Here is a 21,165-nt window from a genome sequence, read left to right as displayed (position 1 = left end):
TTACGCGACTATATATGTTTTAATTATTATTTTCGTAAATGATACTATGATCTTGTCTCACATTTTACATATTCTTTGCTTGTGTTTAATTTAGTTTTATGATTTTCGTATTAGGATTGAATTCAATGAAACTTATATACAGAACACAGACAGCGTTAGAAACGCCTATCTTCATTCACAATTACAATTGCCTACATTATTTAATGGTTAATCCTAATTATTCTTAGCAGTTAAGGGTTTTCTTTTATATTCGCCTTGTCACGAATGTAGTTCCCACAAAAGTTTTCTAAAGGGGCATGAATATAAACTTTTTATTCAACCGGTTGCTTCCATGTCCATGTTGCTTCATTTTGTTCACACAAAACGACAGTACAATTCTATTTTTTTACTTTTTTTTACTGAATCTATCCCGTTATTTTTATCTCTACACAGTAGTGCCCAAAACAACATGTTCAGTTCCGCCGTGTCCCAATGAGCACAAGTGTTCGGTAATGATACTCGCAAATTGCAATTCATAATTCGGTTTAACTACTATTTTTAAGTTAATGAAATTACAATAATTACAACTTTTACATAGTTTTTTGATTTTAACTTTCGTGTGTCTATTGTTTCGAAAACGTAGTGTTTCTACTGAGATGTCGGGCTGATAGCACTAGTCAACGTAGGTCAAAGTAAATAACTAGAGAAACTAGACGACAGGGAATGAAACAGGGAATAAATTATGGAAAACATAACCTAAGAAAAAAAACAGTATTAAAACGCAGAAAGAAAAAAATAGAGCTAACCCCGATGAAAGAAACGAATGCATCGAAACAAAACTAGAGTATATATTTCAACGTAGATATTGTGGCTACTTAATTCGACGCGGTCTCAACAATACTATTCTTGATAATTTCACATAGGTTTTCGCTTGGTTCGATGGCCGAACAGACAGATTCGGATCTTTGTTCCAGTTGTAGCTGATCTGGCCCATCACTCTTTGTCCGCTCCGCTTGGTTCACATCCGGCTGAGCATCGGCGTTCTCCGCACTGTATGATTCGTTCCGACGCACCACACAAGTGCTAGGAAGTGGATCGACGGGAGGATCCCGGAAATCACTCAACTCGTCATCCTCCTCGGCAATGATAGACTGCTTGACGATACTGACGGTGTGTCGACTGCTTGCAAGCAGATCGTTTATGGCTTCCAAGCGTTCGCTGCCCGGTGCCAATGGGGTATTAAGGTCGATAAAATCTCCACTGGGATGATTCTGATGGTCAGCGGATTCGGTGCATTCCGAAGAATTATCCACTAGTTGGGGTAATTCACTGTCATGGCTAAGGCTTTCCGGTGCCTCGCTGACGGGGGGACAAGCTGCCTGATCGATTAGGTGCGAGTCGGAGATGGGCTGTGAGGCACTGGATTGGATAGGATCGACCAAAGTCGAATGTTCGTCGCAGCTGAAGTTGGGATTGATTGGAGTGTTCAATGTTACTTCTTCGTCTATCATTACCGCACTCGTGGCGGTAGATTCCATTTGACTGTGGTACGGGGAATGTTGGTCCGGTGATCTTTGGTCCATAACCAAATTGGTGTGGTGAGGCTGATGGTATTGGTCCATACTGGTCGGGTAGTTGGTATAATAGGAAGTCATAAGAGAATTCGGTATCGCCAGTTGATCATTGGTCGTCTGCTGGTGCGGTCCGTAGTAATCTCGGAAAGCGTAATGCAGATCCAATGATTCGTTGCTTGGTGGAAGTCCACCAGAAACCGGATGGGTGCTTAAAAAGCTGTGAGTTGCACCGTACTGATGTTGCTGGTGATGCAGATGATGATACCCATCTACGGTATCAGCACCATTAACACCTACGATACCGTATAAACCCGGTAATCGTACTGGACCGCTAGACCAATCCTTTCCATTGCTGTAACTAGTGGTCGAGTGCATACCCAGCCCGTTGTGTTCATCGGTACTTGCCTTATGATCTAAGTTCAACCTCATAATAGTGTGGATGAAGTGGGTGCGAACCCGCGCCGGATTGAATTCAACTCGACCGACCACATTCGCGCACCCGTCCTGTGTGCATCCACAGGGAAAACTAGGTCTGTCGACCTGGCATTTTATACCGGCCTGACTGCAAGCACAGGTATCCGGATCACAGTATCCCCGACAGGTGCATCCACACACCTCTCGGGAAGTCCTTATTACTCTACATTCGTCCTTCTCTGTTGAGTCTATCTTTCTTACACCAGCCGCCTTGAGCAATGCTCGCCTCTGTCTGGTGGTCACCGGTTGTAGGAAGCCGTACGATTCGCTCTCGGCTTCGGAACCGCTTTCACTCGGTTCATCGTCACTGTCCGTCTCCTCACTGGAACTGGTGCGAGGATTCAGTTCCTGCAACTGTGCCCGATGCATTTTGCGCTGCTCAGCGGCATGCTCTGCCAGTGTGAAGCGTCTGTAGTAAGAAAAAACAAAAGTAATGTCAATCCGATAGCACTATTAATATCAAAATACAACTTACTTTGAATGCATATGTTGGAACTCCATACCGAGTGTGCAACCGCCCTGGGACGGGACACACCCGAATCCTTGCATTCGAGTGAAGTAGAACACCGTGACCCCATCGAATGTAATGCCCTTCTTTGGTCGCTTTTCACTGCTCGCTTCGGTCGTTTCCTCAGCCGAGCGTCTTTTGAGATTACTTTTCACAAGTGGAAGCTCAGCAATGTCCTTCTCCAGTGTAGATAAATTTCTCGATGGTTCCGAACCTAGCCCGGAATCGGATCCATCGCTAGCTTCCTCCTCTTCGTGTGCCTGTCCATTAACGGTAGCCGCCGTTTCGGCTATGGCATCAACCGTCCCGTCTGTTTGCTCGACATCAACATCTTCCACGTCCGTAGTGCAAACGGTCGCATTCGGAGTTTCTCCACAGCAAGCCGTCACAAAACTGTCTTCACCCAGATTGGTAGATTTGGTCTCCTCCCCACACTCACTTTCTTCTCCCAGCAACGATTTACTATCATTGTGTCCATTAACACTAATACTAACGGGATCGATTCCGTTTACCACTTCTTCACTAATGTCAATATTATTTTCATGGTCAGCCCCGGCCGCGGGACTGTTCTTCAGGCTCGTAACGTCCACCAGCACTATCTGTCCGGCGTTGGAGCTATCCAAATCACTGCTAACCGTACCCGTGGTCGAAACGGTGCTGGCATTGCTTACATTAAGTGCATCCACCGCGTCACCGTCTCCGTCCAGTGCGAGCGGATCGTACAGCGGATCGTCGCAGCCCAGTTGCTCCGATGCCATTGTGTCCTCGTTTGCTATCAACGCTGCCGCCGGTTCCTCGATTGGACCCATGCCGTTAGATACTCTAGAAGTGGAAGAATGAATCGAAATTGTTAGTATCAAAGTTACAAGAAATTCGGAAATTTAAGATTCAAAAGTATAGAAGACACACCCTTGAAACTCACTCTTCAAGTTTTGAAGGGCTTCGTGGTCAATCATTGGTCTCTGATGGTTAGTAACCAACAGGAAGAGTTACCTAAGTAAAACTTAATGTTATAAATTGCTTGATTCTCAGTACAGATCTACACGAAGTCCGTAAGAACGTCGATAGACAAAAAAAACTAGAACTGTTCACCAGTTCCTATGTCATGCCTCACCGTACTTGTAATATTGCACCTTTTTTTTTTTTAAATAACTATTTATTGGAATATGAGTTAAAATTAAATTATTAAGATTTAAATTGGGTGTTCAGCCACAAGTGGTGACTTTTCAGCCCTGTTATATATATATATATATATATATATGATTTGGTTATTACCATGAAGACATCATTTGCTTCCGCAATTCTGAGATTTTTGTGTAGGGAAAATTCTAAACCTACTTGTATTGTGTAATGGGGAAAAGGAACTTATATACTAACTTACTAACTAATACAGAGAGCGAATCGATTCAATTGAAGATTGCATCGATTTTTGTCGGAATTTGCTTATAATATTATGTGACATTACATCTAATGGTTCTATATTTGTGAGTCTGTGTAACTCATTTGTACTAAACCAGGGAGGACGCTTCAGAATCATTTTCAGAATTTTATTCTGAATCCTTTGAAGCGTTTTCTTCCTGGTGGAACAACAGCTTGACCAAATTGGTACCGCATAAAGCATGGCTGGTCTGAAAATTTGTTTATAAATTAACAATTTGTTTTTTAGACAGAGCTTAGAATTTCTGTTTATAAGAGGATATAAACATTTAATATATTTATTACACTTTGCCTGGATTCCTTCAATGTGATCCTTGAAAGTGAGTTTTTTGTCATACGTTAAACCTAAGTATTTAGCTTGATCAGACCATGTCAATTCCAAGCCATTCAATTTGAGAATGTGATTATTGTTTGGTTTAAGAAAAGAAGCTCTTGGCTTGTGAGGAAAGATAATTAATTGCGTTTTTGCTGCATTTGGTTTAATTTTCCATTTTGACAGATAATCACTGAAAATATTTAAACTTCTTTGTAGGCGACTGCAGATCACTCTTAGATTTCTACCTGTGGCTAACAGACTTGTGTCGTCACAGAATAGCGATTTCTGACAACCAACGGGTAGATTTGGAAGATCAGAAGTGAAAATATTATACAAGATTGGAGCTACACTCGAACCCTGCGGAACACCGGCTCGTACGGGTAGCAATTCAGATTTACAATTCTGATAGCTAACCTGAAGAGTACGATCAGTTAAATAATTTTGAATCATTTTGATCAAATAAATAGGAAACTGGAAATCAGACATTTTTGCTATTAAACCTTTGTGCCAAACACTGTCGAATGCTTTTTCTATGTCTAGAAGAGCAACTCCAGTGGATAACCCAGAAGATTTATTTGATTTTATCATGTTCGTTACTCTGACAAGTTGATGAGTAGTTGAATGTTCATGACGAAATCCAAACTGCTCTGGTAAAAAAATTGAATTCTCATTTATATGAGTCATCATTCTTAACAAGATAATTTTTTCAAAAAGTTTACTGATAGAAGAAAGTAAGCTAATTGGGCGATAACTTGATGTTTCTGCTGGGTTTTTATCAGGTTTTAGGATAGGAATTACTTTAGCGTTTTTCCATCTTTTTGGGAAGTAAGCTAATGAAAAACACTTGTTGAAAATTTTAACCAGGAGTCTCAAGGCAACATCGGGAAGATTTTTAATAAGAATATTAAAAATCCCATCATTACCAGGAGCCTTCATGTTTTTAAGTTTTCTAATAATTGATTTAATTTCATCAAAATTCGTCTCAATAATGTCATCGTGTGATAACACTTGGGTTGAAATATGATCATATTTCAGTGAGACTTCATTTTCAATAGGACTCACAACGTTCAAATTAAAATTGTGGACACTCTCGAACTGCTGAGCAAGTTTTTGAGCTTTTTCGCCATTTGTAAGAAGTATTTGATTTCCTTCCTTGAGAGCAGGAATAGGTTTCTGAGGTTTCTTAAGAACCTTAGAAAGTTTCCAGAAAGGTTTAGAATATGGTTTAATTTGTTCAACTTCTTTAGCGAAATTTTCATTTCGCAAAAGAGTAAATCTATGTTTAATTTCTTTTTGTAAATCCTTAACTATGTTTTTCATAGCAGGATCACGAGAACGTTGATATTGTCGTCGACGAACATTCTTCAACCGAATGAGCAGTTGAAGATTGTCATCGATGATAGGAGAATTTAATTTAGTTTGAGCTTTGGGAACTGAAAGATTTCTAGCTTCGATAATATAATGATTCAAATTATCAATTGCTGTGTCGATATCCGCAGAATTTTCTAAAATAGTTTCATGATCCACATGATTTTCAATGTGAGATCTGTAATCCAACCAATTTGCTCTATGATAGTTGAAAATAGAACTAATTGGATTAATTATAGCTTCGTTGGAAAGTCTGAATGTTACAGGAAGATGATCTGAGTCAAAATCAGCATGAGTAATCGGTTCACTACAAATGTGACTTTGATCTGTTAGAACCAGATCAATTGTAGACGGGTTTTTCACGGAAGAGAAACAAGTAGGATTACTGGGATGAAGAACTGTAAAGTAACCAGCTGAGAGTTGATTATGAAGTATTTTACCATTACTGTTATTTTGCCTACAATTCCACTGGACATGCTTAGCATTTAAGTCCCCTATTACGAAAAATTTCGATCGATATCTTGTAAGTTTTTGCAAATCGCCTTTAAAGAAATTTAATTGTTCGCCGGTGCATTGGAATGGCAAATATGCTCCAGCGATGAAATAAATTCCATGAATGGTTTCAACTTCGATTCCCAAGCTTTCAATAACTTTAGTATTGAAAGAAGGTAAAATTCGATGTTTAATTTGCCGTTGGACAAAAATGGCAACTCCACCACCAATTCCAGTAAACCTGTCAAATCGATGAACCACATAATGTGGATTACTTTTCAATTTTACATTTGGTTTAAGAAAAGTTTCTGTCACAATGGCAATATGAATTTTGTGAACTTTGAGAAAATTATAAAATTCATCTTCACTCGATTTCAAAGATCGAGCATTCCAATTTAAAATATTCAAATAATTATTTAACATCACTGTTAAATTTTAAATTCATTATAATATTATTTGCAAATTTCCATCCGATTTGAAATGCTTCAAAAAGTGATGAAGTCGAATTCATTTGGATGATCATTTGAAAAAGTTGATCTTGTAGGTAGATCATTTTATTTTCAGTTATATCGCCTAAATCGACTTCATTTAAAGAAGCGAATGGCATTGAAGGAATATTTGTAGGTAGACTGCCATTAGAAGAAGATGATTTGGTCGGTCTACCTATTAATAAATTGTTTTCGTTAGAAGAAGAACTGCAAGGCGGTCCTGTGTTTTGATTATTTACATTAGAAGAAATAGGAGATAGATTTCTACCTAATATACCAGCATAACTGACATTAGAAGAAGATGATGACGAGGTCGATCTACCTGTCAATAAATTGTTTTCGTTAGAAGACGAATTGGCAGGTGCCTTAGAAGAATTTTCAGGTATGTTCTGTAAATTTAAGGTCGTTGATTTGACTTGTTGTCTAAGCGAACGAGCGTTTAAAATTTTTTCCCTGACAGGACATTTCAAATAATTGGATTTATGATTTCCATTGCAATTTGAACATGAAAATTTATCAGAGGTTTCATTCATTGGACAAGCGTCTTTCGAATGCGATTTACCACAATTCAAACACCGTATATCCATATGACAATTTTTGGTTCCATGACCGAAGCCTTGGCAACGACGACATTGCGTTAAGTTTGCAATACGATTATGCCGTTCATAATGTTCCCAATGAATTTTAATGTGGGAAATGAAACGTACTTTTTCTAAAGTTTTCAAATTGTTTACATCACTTCGATTGAAGTGTATTAGGTAAAGTTCATGGGAAATTCCAGAGCGTGGTTTAGAAGTACCATTCGCTCTTTTTTTCATAAGTATTACTTGGGAAGGGGCAAAACCAAGCAATTCTTTTAGTTCATTTTTAATTTCATCAATACTTTGATCATTTGATAATCCTTTCAAGACAGCCTTGAAAGGTCTGTCTGATTTTATATCATATGAATAAAATTTATGAAGTTTTTCGGACAAATATCGAATAAGACTTTCGTAATCTTCCAATCCATCCACCAAGACTCGACATTCTCCTCTTCGTCCGATTTGAAATGAGACTTTTACTTCCGGGAGAAAAGTAGAAAGCTCAGTACGGAATGCTTTGAAGTCGGAAATCATCACCGTCACTGGTGGCATAGATTGATGTTTCTTCCCAGAACGACAAGCGTCCATTTTGGGAATTTTTGAAGAATTTTCTTCTATGTCGCTACAATCGGATTCAGGAAGAATCTCGTAAATATTGTTAGACGGCATAGGATCAACGGAAGGGAAATCCGTCCGTTGTCTTTTATTTTTACATTCAGATTCTATAAGATCATGAATGTTATTAGAAAAATGTTGAATAACGGATTGTGATTTATTCCGTATTGAATTATTTTTAGCCTTAGGCTTGTTGCCTTTCCGGTTGGACGCAGGCATTTTTGAAATGAATGAAATTTTAAATTAAATTAACTAGGCTAAATTAGTCTTCGATTAGACTCCTAGCTAGCCTTAAAAAAGGCTGATTAATTTCTTAGTCACTCTAATATCACTCTTTGTATCACTTAGTCACTCTAATATCACTCTTTGTATCACTTAGTCACTTAGTGATTCAGGTAGCCTTGAAAAAGACTGAAGCCTTGAATCAATGAAACTCTAGGTAGCCAGAAAAAAAATTCCAGGAGCCAAGAGCTATACGCGTGCGGTGCGAACGACTGTTCAACACCGACTGAGATGTAATATTGCACCTAATTTTTATAAATAGAATGACACCGATTGAGTGCGTCGGTTGAAGAAAAAAAAAATTATTTTAATCCAGCTGATGGTGTAATGATATCTTTGAAAAGTTTAGAAACTTAAGAAATCTACAATTTGAGTAGTTGAACACATCTAAGACAATCAAGAAACTCGAGACATTATTGATTTATTTACATTTATTACTCGTAATAGTGAATCGTTTTAAGTTCTCACGGTCGGCTTCAATTCAGGGGATTCATTCTTGAAGCCATTGAAGACTCATGAGTTTCGAAAAAATTCGAGCAAACCAAAGCCATTTCATAACAACTTAAGATGTATAAATATATTCATGCCGTTATCTAACAGATGGCGTGACTTGATTTCTATTCCAGCGATTTATCCTTACAAAACTGCGTTGGAAAGCTACTGTCATACAGTTTCATAATCAGTTTGTGTCATTCAACTGAAGCGTTGAAAACAATACAATTATTTTACTATGAAAACATCGAATTTTGTGGTGAATAAAGTGTTTTTGCGAAGATTACTTCATCACAACTTCAATATGAAGAAAACTGCCGCCGATAGTCATCGTGTTTTGGCGAAAGTGTACGATAGGTATGCTCTAGCTGTCTTAGAAGTGGCAATTTGGATTTGGAAGATAAAGAGCCGGAGCGTCACCAAAGTTTGAAGATAAAGAATTGGAGTCGCAAGCGCAAGAAGACTTTGTAAAATCGCTCGTAGCTTCTCAGCCTGCCATTTGCCAATGTTTAAAAGCAATGGAAATGATCTGAAAGATAAGCAACCGGGTGCCATATGAATTAAAACCAAGGGACGTCGAACGCCGTTTCTTCGTGTGCGAACAACTGCTCCAACGGTACAAAAGAAAAGATTTATTTTTCCTTCGATTCTGAAAATGCTTTATATATTGAATTACTAACCCTTTTTTGTCAATAAAACTCCAAATTTCGTTTAAAAAACTACAAGGATTAGCCTTATCAGGTTTTTCGAGTTAATGATGCGGAAATAATAAAAATTTCAAATGATCTGTATTTTCAATCAAACAGTTCAATCTAGCATAAATTTGGGGGTAAAAACGTTTTATTTCAAGGTTACCCTAACTTTGAAAAAATTGGTTACGCCATCTCTGAGAAAAGTGAGAAAGCAATTTGAAATTAAAAGTTATATACTAATCGCCCTGTAACTCCGGAACCGGATCTATATGAAATTCAGAAATTTTCCATGGCTTCTTAGGAGCTTCCATTTGAATCTAAGGTTGTGCAAATCGGTTCAGTCATCTTCGAGAAAAGTGAGTGCACAAAAATGTTACATACAAACAAAGACGTTTTGAGTGCTCCAAGAACTGAGTCCAATGGTATGACAATCGGTCCTCCGAGCCTCGATTCAGAAGTCGGTTTTCACTATGATAGCATAAGCTTTCTTGATGAGAAAGCCAACAAATATTTTAAAGTATTACAAAATGCCATGAGATTCAATCAAAATAAGATTTCATAAAAATAAGAATCAAATGCTAATTTGAAATCTGTTTTAATCCACCTTGTGGTGGTGTAAAGATGCCTTTCTCATATTATTAATTCTCATTCTCTCTCGCTACCATTTCGCCATTCTGAATCTTATTATAAAAACGCCAGTCAGACATGGTAGACCGTACATCGAACATGGTCTACATCCTGGCCGTCACCCGACCGATACCATACATCCAAACATCTTCTCTGTCCATCAAACACTAGTCTTCTCGTTTTATACCTATTTTTCGCTCAAGCACTGAGTAGGAGAGTGTATTTATAATCGCTTGTCACTTTCTTTAATGGTGCCAGTCGCTGGCTGGACACCGGCTCGAGTCCTGTCTCTGAGCGTATCTTTTTCCAATAAATCATCTTTTCTGTTAGTTTTTCATTCATTTGGCTTCTCCAATATATGTTTCCGCTCAGTCATTGCAAAAATAATATATCATATGTGAGAAAGTGAAGTGAGCTCCATTTTATCACATTTGATTTCTATTGTACTTCCGGAATCGAAAGCTGGATATCGGCATAGTGACAATGACGGTTCGTTCAATCATAAACTTATACGACCTACAACATTTTTTATGATTATTTATGACTATGATCTGCAAAGTAGAGAAACTTAAAGCATTGGTAACTTATGAAGAAAGTATTCTTGAAACTGACATTTTTACACTAAGCACTCTACCTACGGAACCAGAGGTTCGATCCGAACGAAAATTGGGATATTCTTATGGCGTCCTTTCACCTTTGGCCCATCTCACAAACATTATGCATTCAATCGATGTTAAGTAACCCATGTTGCATCAATTTGAAGCTAACCACATTAAATTACCTATTGCGATCGAATATATTACAACATTTGATGGATATTTCTACAAAGTAGGCTAAAATAAAATCAATCCTAAAGTGGGCCAAAATACCTCTGTTACCCTAAAATGTAGCTCACTTCACTTTCTCACATATGATTGAATAGATTTTCACTAACTTAAATTCAAATGTAGTACAACAATTTAGCAGTATTTTGAAACAGAAATCTTCCAAATTCAATTTAGCAGAATTTTACAACAGAAATCTTCAAAACTATTTTCTAGACTTTTTTAAATTGTAGTATTTCGGGGAATTTCTGCTGTAATATACAGGAGAAAATGAGAAAGGAAACATTACACCACTAGGTGGATTAAAACAGGTTTTTATATTCAGTTTTCGGTGTGGCGATCAGAGCCATCTGCGATTTTTCCACATCCATCATCTCTCGGGTGCTGAAACGCGTTCCACGGAGCGGTTTCTTGAGTCGACTGAATAGAAAAAAGTTTGAGGGAGCCAAATTAGGTGGATTCGGTGGTTGCTGAATGGTATTCGTTTTGTTTTTTTAGCCAAAAGTTCACGGATAACGATGTCATTGTGTAACGGTGCGTTATCGTGGTGCAAGATGCACGAGTTGTTTGACCACGACTCTGATCTTTTTCGGTCAATTGCTTCACAAAAACGTCTCACAATGCCCAAATAATACTCCTAATAGTCGATTTGCGGTACGTTCATCCATTCATTGAATTTATTGATGTTTTCATTGGTTTTCGATGTCGATGGCCTACCACTTCTCTAATCATCATTCACAGACTCACAGCCACTTCTGAAACGTTCGTGCCACTGATAAACGACGGGTTTCTTCAGAGTATCGTTACCTAAACACGCTTCTAACATTTGCAATGTCGTCGCATCATTGAAACCGTTTTTAACGCAAGATTTAATGTAAACTCGTTGTTGTAAATTCAATTCCATTTTTTAAACTGTACAAAATCGAGGACACGCACAATCGCAGATGTACTCAATACAGCAATACAAATATCCAGATATCAAGCTGAAAATTTGATAGAATAAACGGTGGTGATTCCGGGAACTTTTTGATCATGGTAGCATTCAAGGGATTCAAAGCGTAAAATCAAATAAAAAATTAAGAAATTTCAAGCAATCGATGAAAATTACAATGCTTACTTGACGAGTTCAAGACATTAAAACCATTAAGAAAATTCACGAGATTCAAGGAAAAAAGCGCTTAGCGGTTTAAGTTGGACTGCTAGGAAAAAATAGCTACTAGAAATTCCTTACATATAAACCAACAAGGTACTTATAGAAATAAAGAGCAGCTTAAGAAATGCGACTTCAAAAAATTTTTAAGCAATTCAAAATATTAAAAAACCTGACTGATCGGTTTAGTCAGCAATTGAGTTACCTGTCTATCCTATGGTGGGTAATGACATGCGAGATTTGTCTATTTTACTACTTGAATGTAACACAATTGTTTTCGTCTACATGATGAACACAAATGATGTGTGACAAGATGGATACCTGCGTCTCAGATAATCGAAAAACAATTGTCGGCTTTTTACTACTTTCTTGTGGTATTCCGTTTCGGTTGTGGAATCTTTCTTCTATCTATGAAACTTCTCCTCCTATTGAGTCTTCATCTCAGAAGCATCCCAGTTTAACAAAGTGCCGTTCTATTTTCAGCCTGGTTGCTTTATATTATAAGTGATAGTATTATAAGTGATAGTGAAGTCACTAAATTATCCTTGTTTCAAATAGTTATAAGAAATGTCCTTCGCATCCCAGCTTTCGATCCACTCTCTTTTCAGTTCGATCTTCCAAATTACGCATTTGAACAGCTTAGTAGAATCTAGCTTATCTCATCTATTACGCTACTGGAGTCGAATTTTTCAACTCCGAACGAAAAGTTTTCTATATGTGCAAACCAAAGCCTTGGTATTACATTCCTTTTGTGAAAGTTGACCTTTCTGTTCAAACAGACTTCGCAGCCGATTCATAGCGTACATAATATCATTGCATGGCTGGTGCTACGATCCTACTGACCCTAAGAATCCTTCCAGGTCGAAATTTGAAAATACGACAACTGGTTTGTAAGACCAGTGCCCTATGCATTGAACCGCAAACCCGGTTGTGGTGTGGTTTCTATATGTGCACTTCAAGGATGGCACAATTAGTAGAGCAGTTCCACGATTAAGGACAAGGTGGCAGGTTACTGTCTATTCATCTTCCTTGCGTTGTGGTTTGATCTCTATTGACTTCGAAGAGAATGGAACAAAATCTGTCCAATGATTTTGAAATACACCCTCACTTTTGTTTCCGACCGTATGCGATACGTGCGAAAGTATGTCAAATTCGTATTACCGTTTACGTTCGAGTTAATCACACTTACAAACATCGTCCATGCATAAGAACAACGCCAATCCAACTTTCAATCATCAGTTCTGGTACAGACTTAAGTTGTAATGAAAAATATTTTATATCATTTGTTATATGACTTGTTTTTTCGCTGATTTTGTATCATCATGCTTGCTTACGTCCGTTTCAACTATTCGACAAACACATACTTTCAAACTAATGCGAACAAGCCATTCTTGTTTTCACTCGAATGTGTACGAACGCGATTCCTGTGCAAAAGAAGGATCGGCAGCAAAGGTAGTTTTTTCAGGAAGATTCCAAGCATCAAGGAAGTGACGAATGCTACATTATAAATAAATATCGTACTCAGGACCAATTTTATTCAAGACGGTAAATGAAATTTTTAAATAAAACTTCGTGCAAAGTAAAAAAAACCATTGAAAACAGTAGTCCAATCAGTAGTATCTGCGACAAATATGTTGCATTTTTCTTGAAATTTTGGCATGTTTTTGATAGTCTACATATTTATTATATTGGTAAAATCATGAATGTAATATAAAATAAAGCATGTTTTTTCATGGCTTATTTTCCATAAAGTACCTAATAAATATGATTGAATTTGATCCGTAAAAACTTGGAACTGCGCATATATTTGAAGGCTCGCCAGAAAAAAACAAGCATTTTATTATAACTGCTATGTCTTCTAAATGTTTCATTAAAATAAATTTATCATTTGATTGCAAATCACCTTTACATTCGATAAGAAATTTGTTGGAAATCGGTTAAACTGCTGTTTCCAATGTATTCGAACGGTTGATTCGCATCATTGAACTGACGAATCCAAACCACGGCATTTCGTCTATTCGTTTGTAAACTTGGGGAATGGGACTTTTCGTTTGTTCTAATGATGTTCAAACACACGCATCGTTCGAAACAAAACTGGCATACATTCTAGCGTTTCGCATATGGCTAATCACAAGAATTGGAGTAATTTCATCATGGGTTAACATTGATTTGAAGAAGTTTACTGATATTTCAATATCATACAACTTTTGGCAAACGAGTCGCGTTCGAATTCATTCCAGATGAAAACAAGAATGGTTTATTCGTATTCGTTCGGAAGTATCCGTTCGTCGTATGATCGATACGGACATAAACAAGAATGAGGGTGATAATCCTGACGAAAATTCTTCCTCTAATCAAACATTACTAATTTCACTCATTTACTTACCCGAAAATCGGCGAACTATTGGCATTCCTCTGCAAATAGGTTAGCAAGTTTTTCAACGGTTTCAACATAGTTCGGATGGTGAACTGGTCGCAATCTTTGATTAGCACTGGGTTTACCAGATACACAAATTGATTTTTGTCCTATCGCGCACTCTTCTTTCTTCCGAAGCACTGCGGTTTCTGTCGATGATGACGAATGTCGGTGGACATGCAAGCTTTTCCAAACAGAGAGATGGTTCCTGCAGTGGCGTAGTGACATTTTTCTACGCTGTTGGCCCAGGGCCACGGTCAGTCACGAGGACCTTTCAGGTACTTCTGCTGTCCATCGTTCTGCCCGAGCACAGAGCCCGGCTGCAACGGTAGTAGAAACCTTCGGAAAGAAACAAACAAATTATATCGTTAGATCTACCAACTAAGTTTTAATGATTTCCGAATAACCGGTGAAAAATATGAAAAAATAGTGAATCCATACAAGCTGAAAATGTTTTTTGTTTGGCTTATGCTGTGCTTATCACCTTACCGAGTCGTCGGTAAAAATTTTTTTCGCCTCTACTCAGCGAACACCGATTTACGTGTGATGTGTCGAGCTACCAGACATATTCCAAAACATAGCAAGCGGAGAGTCGGGCGGTCAAACCGGAGATTATCGCGAAAGACTGTTATCAGAGTCTCCTGCGATTGACGCCGTACAGTGCGAAACGAACCTTCAGCGACGCGCGCGAGTTTTTTTTTCGGCTGAGGCTGAGATTGCAGGAGTCCTACCTTGCTTGCTGGTTATGATGGCTGTATTATGTGACGAAAGTGTATTTTTTTCGACTGACTATCGAATAACAACTACAATACTGCAGAGATCAAAGTTTTTTCCTTTGCTTTTGAATTTTTCAGGCAACTTGAGTAAGTATTGTACTCTCGAACGAAGCATCTCACGTCACAATAACACCCCGACTGAAATCCCACCATTCCATCTTTCAAAAAGCGCTCTCCGATGGTGAGTGTGAGTTAAGCAAGAACTCAAAAAAAAACGGTCTCCATCGAAATGCTCCAACAGTTTTCTTCGCCAGTATTTCTCCGACTGCAACAGCAGCAGTATCTACAACTCTACACTGTTGTCAACCTAGTTGAATTCACCGATGGTCTGCGTTTCGGGTCTACGAAATAAATATATGGTGGCGCTGCAGCAGTGTAACAGCACCACCTTGTCTACACTCTACAGCTGCACTCGGGGAGCCACGGAATCTGCCTTGTAACACCCCCCCTCCCACCCACCTTGAAAACGATATTTTCATTCTTTCTCACTGTCACTCTCTCGTTGGACAAGGCAGCGAAGTGGGGAGCTCGATTTTATAGGTTACAATTATTCTCTCGCTCTTTTAGGCGTAGGTTTTCTCTCCGGGAGCTCTCGATACTGTGCGGGAAAATGACACAGGGACGAAGTTAGGAAGGTTTTTGGAAAACAGAGAAAAATTAAACCTCCAGCCCGACAATGTCATCAAGCTCTGTTTGTTCAGTGTTTTTACCTTTCTCTATAGAGCAGTGGCTCCCGAACTTTTTTTGTTGGAATCTCCATTTTAAATATATTGATATTTTCTGCATAAAATGTTCAAAACGACGAATGTTACAATGACAGATTCTCTTTGTTTACTTTCTATTTCGATTATTACGGTACTCTTAGCAATCCTTCTCTCCAATTATTTACCGATAATAATAACTAAGGCTATCATCTTTTAATCTGTACTGAAGAAATTACCGAAAAAAGCGGGAATATTTCGCAATAATCGAAAGAGAAAGTAAACAAAGAGAGTCTCTCATTGTTACATTCGTCGTTTTGAACATTTCATACAGATTTTTTCTACTACCCACCAAATTGAAGAGTTTTAAATTTTGAACTTATGGAATGACATTTGGCTGTTTTGCATCTAACCTGACTTTCGAATGTAAAATAGAGAAAAATGATATAAAAACTGTTTTTTTTTTTTAAAAGAAAAATTTCTAACCCTATGTGCGGGGTTGGGAATCGAACCCAGGTGGGCTGCGTGAAAGGCATCGACTAACCCATCACGCTATACCCGTCCCAAACAAATTCTCTTTGTTCATTTTCTCTTTCGACTATATCTGCGTTATTATCTTCGTTACATATCCGATACTGTTACAAGGCTAGAAATATTTTCTTTTATTCTACATGAATATTTTGTAGGTAAACATGAGAATTAAGGAGTTATCAACAGAAAAGAAAGTAAACAAAGAGAATCTCTCAGTTCGCTTTCACACTTCATCCAAGTCAGTCGATAAAACAAAACCGCTTACGTTCGGGACAGAAAAAAAAACAAGTACAGTATTGTGTAGTGAACAATACAACGACCTCGAAAATGAGTGAACCAAACGAACAAAAGCTACCGCCGACACGAAAGAATACATTTATTGTTGACTTCAAGCAGTGCAAAATTCGACATTCGATACGAGAACTTGAAGGTTTGCTTAAGGAGCAAATGCATCTTGACATTAAACGTGTGCATTTACTCCAATAAGACAAATAATGTTGTTTACATCCAGTTTTATAAAGAGTTGGATGCAATTTAATTCGCAAAAGACAATAACAATGTGCACTATGTGGAGCACGAAAACATTAAGTACAACATTCCAGTATATAACAGATCGGCTGAAAAGTTCGTATTGTTTCTATGAGAGGGCGCCACTAGAATTAAATCCATACCATTTTCAGTTAGTACCAACCTTCAAAAGATACGTGTATAAATTTGACAGCTGTCTGATTATTAGTTTGTGAGATATTGCATTTTGAGTGAAGCTACTTTTGTTATTGTGAAAAAAATGGAAAAAAAGGAATTTCGTGTGTTGATGAAATACTACTTTTTGATGAAAAAAGTGCCGCCGATACCAAAAAAAGGCTTGATGAGTGTTATCCAGACTCTGCACCGGGCGAAGCAACAATTCGTAAGTGGTTTGCAAAATTTCGTACTGGTCATATGAGCACCGAAGACGATGAACGCAGTGGACGTCCAAAAGAGGCTGTTGCTGATGAAAACGTGAAAAAATCCTCAAAATGATTTTCAATGACCGTAAAGTGAAGTTGATCGAGATAGCTGACACCCTAAAGATATCAAAGGAACGTGTTGGACATATTATTCACGAATATTTGGATATGAGAAAGCTTTGTGCAAAATGGGTGCCGCGTGAGCTCACAATCGATCAAAAACAACAACGAATTGATGATTCTGAGCAGTGTTTGGAGCTGTTATATCGCAATAAAACCGATTTTTTTCGTCGATATATAACAATGGACGAAACATGGCTCCATCACTTCACTCCGGAGTCCAATCGACAGTCAGCTGAGTGGACTGCACGCGATGAACCGAACCCAAAGCGTGGAAAGACTCAACAATTGGCCGGTAAGGTTATGGCGTCTGTATTTTGGGATTCGCATGGTATAATTTTCATCGACTACCTTGAGAAGGGAAAAACCATCAACAGTGACTATTATATAGCGTTATTAGAGCGTTTGAAGGACGAAATTTCAAAAAGACGGCCTCATTTGAAGTTTTGTTTCATTAAGACAATGCACCGTGTCACAAGTCGATAAAACCATGCTGAAATTGAACGAATTGGGCTTCGAATTGCTCCCTCATCCACCGTATTCTCCAGATTTGGCCCCCAGTGACTTTTTCCTGTTCTCAGACCTCAAGAGAATGCTCGCTGGTAAAAAATTTAGAAGCAATGAAGAGGTAATCGCTGAAACTGAGGCCTATTTTGAGGCAAAGGGCAAATCGTACTACAAAAATGGTATCGAAAAGTTGGAAGATCGCTATAATCGCTGTATCGCCTCTGATGGCAATTATGTTGAATAATAAAAACGAATTTTGGCAAAAAAATGTGTGTTTCTATGAAACGATACGAACTTTTCAGCCGAACTGTTATGGATGATAGTGCTATAGAAGTGCGTGTGCATGATCTTCCCTCAAGCGTCACCAATTCATATATTCGCAAAACTATGTCCCAATCCGGAGAGATTCTCTCTATCGAAAAAAAAAATGGAAGAATTTTTTCCCCGGCGTACATTTGTTACGCATACGCTTGAAGAGGCCTATACCTTCTTATGTGTCTTTCGGTCAAGATACAAGAATTCCGTGCAAATCACTTGTTACCTATGACAATCAGATGGCCACATGTCAATATTGACATGTGATAAACTTGACATAGAAACAACCACACCAAAGGACAACGGTGCTTCCTTCACACCAACCCCAAGCAACCCCAGTACACCTGTGACAGCCACCAACAACCCTTTAACGAAACCATCCACAAACAAAGAACAAAGTACACCAGCTAGAGTTAACAACTTACCCTTCAACCAACCAGCAACTGCAACCAATGTACATTAAGGTGCATCTACAGCAACTAGCAACGAAAAGAAGACGGAAATCGACAGCAATACCATCGATGCGGCAATGGATGACGAGACGAACCACGAACGAAGTGCCCCTCAATCCTCGCAGGAGGGATATGGAAGCTCCTCTTCTACTAGAAAAAGGGTGACAACGAGATCCAACTAAAAAAAAATTATTTAAAAATCGGCTCAATCGACCACGTAAAGCTTGTACGCAAATAGGCCTTATGAAATGTTCACATCGAATTAATGATCCTATCGAAATAACATTGGGAGATAAAAATAGACAACAGAGACACAACAAAACAAAATTTCTCAGTCGGATAATTAAAGAGATTCGATTGGTATGAATAGTAAGTATTTGCATTCGGTATTATTTCACCGGCTTGAGATTAATATTTGAACCACTCCGGCCGTGCACTGTCGATCATATGCCAAGTTTTTTTTTTTACCAGGGACTCTTTTACGTTGTGTTTCATCACATCCAGAATAGTTAAATTGGCAGAACGATTTCTCCGGATCGGAGGAGAGATTCAACGTCCGATTCCGGAATTATAGGGTAAAGTGTGTAAAAAGTTTTATACTATCCCCTAAAGGGGCGAAACAAAATGAAGAAAAAAAACCTATTTTAATCCACCAAGTGTTGTAATGATGCCTTTCTCATATCAATCATACTTTCATAAATAATACTGTGGTATTCTTCAAAATATTTTTCTTCGATTCTTGAGGGAATAACCGGAATCGCTTTTTTTGGCCGTTTACTGATAATGACTACCTATTGGAAAAGTTTTGATGTCGATTTATAATTTTATTACGTTTCTTTGTTTCGCCACTTTAAGTTATGGTATACAATTTTGAACCCATTGCACTCTATAATTCCGGAACGGGAAGCCGGATCCGGATAAAATTCAGGAATTCCGTATGGGACCAAGAGATTTTTCATTCGAATCTATGATTATGAAAACCGGTTCAGCTATTTCTAAGAAATTGGATTCATTTCCGGAATCTGGTACGAAGATCTGATATACCCAAAATCAATGTATGTGGTCATCAACTGATCAAATCTGTCCAACTCAAGAATATACGGCAATTTGAATGTATTTGATTGAATTTTCCGTGTCATGTCTGAAAATTAAATTTTTTACCTATTAGTTTGTAATACTGGAAGTCGTATCCGGATGAAATTTGGTAGGATTATATGGGGTTGTAAGACCTTTCATTTGAACCTACGTTTGTGAAAATTGGATGAGCGGTCTCTAAGAAAATCGAAGGCACGTTCTTATTTCATTTTGCACATTTTACCCCGTAACTCCCGAACCGGAAGTCAGATCTAGATGAAATTCAATAGCACCTTATGGGACTACAAGGCCTTCAATTTAAATCTTAGTTAAAGAAACTCGGTTGAGCGGTCTCTCAGAAAATCGAGTGCACTTTTTATTCATTTTTTTGCACATTTCACCCCGTTACTCCCGAACCGGAAGTCCGATCCGGAACATGAACCTTTCCAAGACGCCAGAGCTACGCCTAATGGAGCAATATTGGGACATTGTAAGCACAAATGCAAGAAGAAGCGACAGGCTGTTATCAGCGAGATGCAGTTTAAGACAAACAGACAAGATGCAATTCTTTTGGTTAAGAAAGTTATCAAGGAGGCAGTATATTTGCCATATTTGGAGCAAAGATAATTCACACGCCGTTCAAGAATCACCAATGCATCCCGATAAATGTACTGTTTGGTGCGGTCTATGGACTGACGGATTCATCGGTCCTTATTTCTTAGAAAATTAGGAAGGACGACGCGTTACCGTAAATGGAAATCGATACAGAACCATGATCAATGAATTTTTGTTGCCAAATCTTCAAGATATGGATATGGACGACATGTGGTTCCCACAGGATGGTGCCACTTGTCATGCTGCGGCCGAAACAATAGATTCATTTAACGACCACATTACTTCGAGAAATCCACCGGCGAATTGGGGTTCGCGTTCGTATGATTGGACGCCACTCGATTATTTTTTGTGGGGATTGTTGAAGCCATTGGTTTATGTGGTTAGAAACCAGCAACGATTGATACTTTGGACAGCAATATTCAACGTGTCATTGCTGAAATACACCCTGAAATGCTTGCAATGTGGTCGAAAATTGGACCTCCAGAATGATCTTTGTGAAAAATTGTCTTGGCGGCCAAATCATATTTAAATGTTAATTGCCAAGAAATTATCTACCAGAAACAAAAATTGGCCATTTCATTATTTGGCATGTGTTTTGTTCAGATTTCAAATCAGCAAGCTCTTAAAATAACACCCTTTACATCTCTTGCATGGAGTGGCTTACGGTGCAGTGACCCTGACCCTGTGCACGGTGTGTAAGATCCAATTTTCAAAATCTGCTTCGTATTACAAGTAACATTTTCAATTATACACATCCATCGACCCATTTCTTCTTCATCGTTCGTTGGGATATTTGAATCTCGGTTTTG

General features: G+C 38.2%; 1 protein-coding gene across 4 annotated transcripts in view; it reads right to left on the bottom strand.

Moving 5' to 3' along the window:
* LOC131429939 (uncharacterized) overlaps positions 1-21,165 on the bottom strand; it is a 32,428-nt gene continuing 11,263 nt past the window's right edge. For 2 of the 4 annotated variants that reach the window (XM_058594475.1, XM_058594476.1), the window contains 3 exons: positions 14,286-14,654; positions 2,503-3,357; positions 1-2,436 (listed from right to left, as the gene is read on the bottom strand). In XM_058594475.1, coding sequence (XP_058450458.1) covers positions 855-2,436; positions 2,503-3,357; positions 14,286-14,353 — 2,505 coding nt within the window. In that variant the 5' untranslated portion in view covers positions 14,354-14,654 and the 3' untranslated portion in view covers positions 1-854. The other 2 variants (XM_058594478.1, XM_058594477.1) reach the window with 2 other exon arrangements.

This window comes from Malaya genurostris, chromosome 2, assembly GCF_030247185.1.
Source record: "Malaya genurostris strain Urasoe2022 chromosome 2, Malgen_1.1, whole genome shotgun sequence".
NCBI classification, from domain to species: domain Eukaryota; kingdom Metazoa; phylum Arthropoda; class Insecta; order Diptera; family Culicidae; genus Malaya; species Malaya genurostris.
Note: the sequence above shows the minus strand (reverse complement) of the source record. Positions and strands in the feature narration are given on the sequence as shown.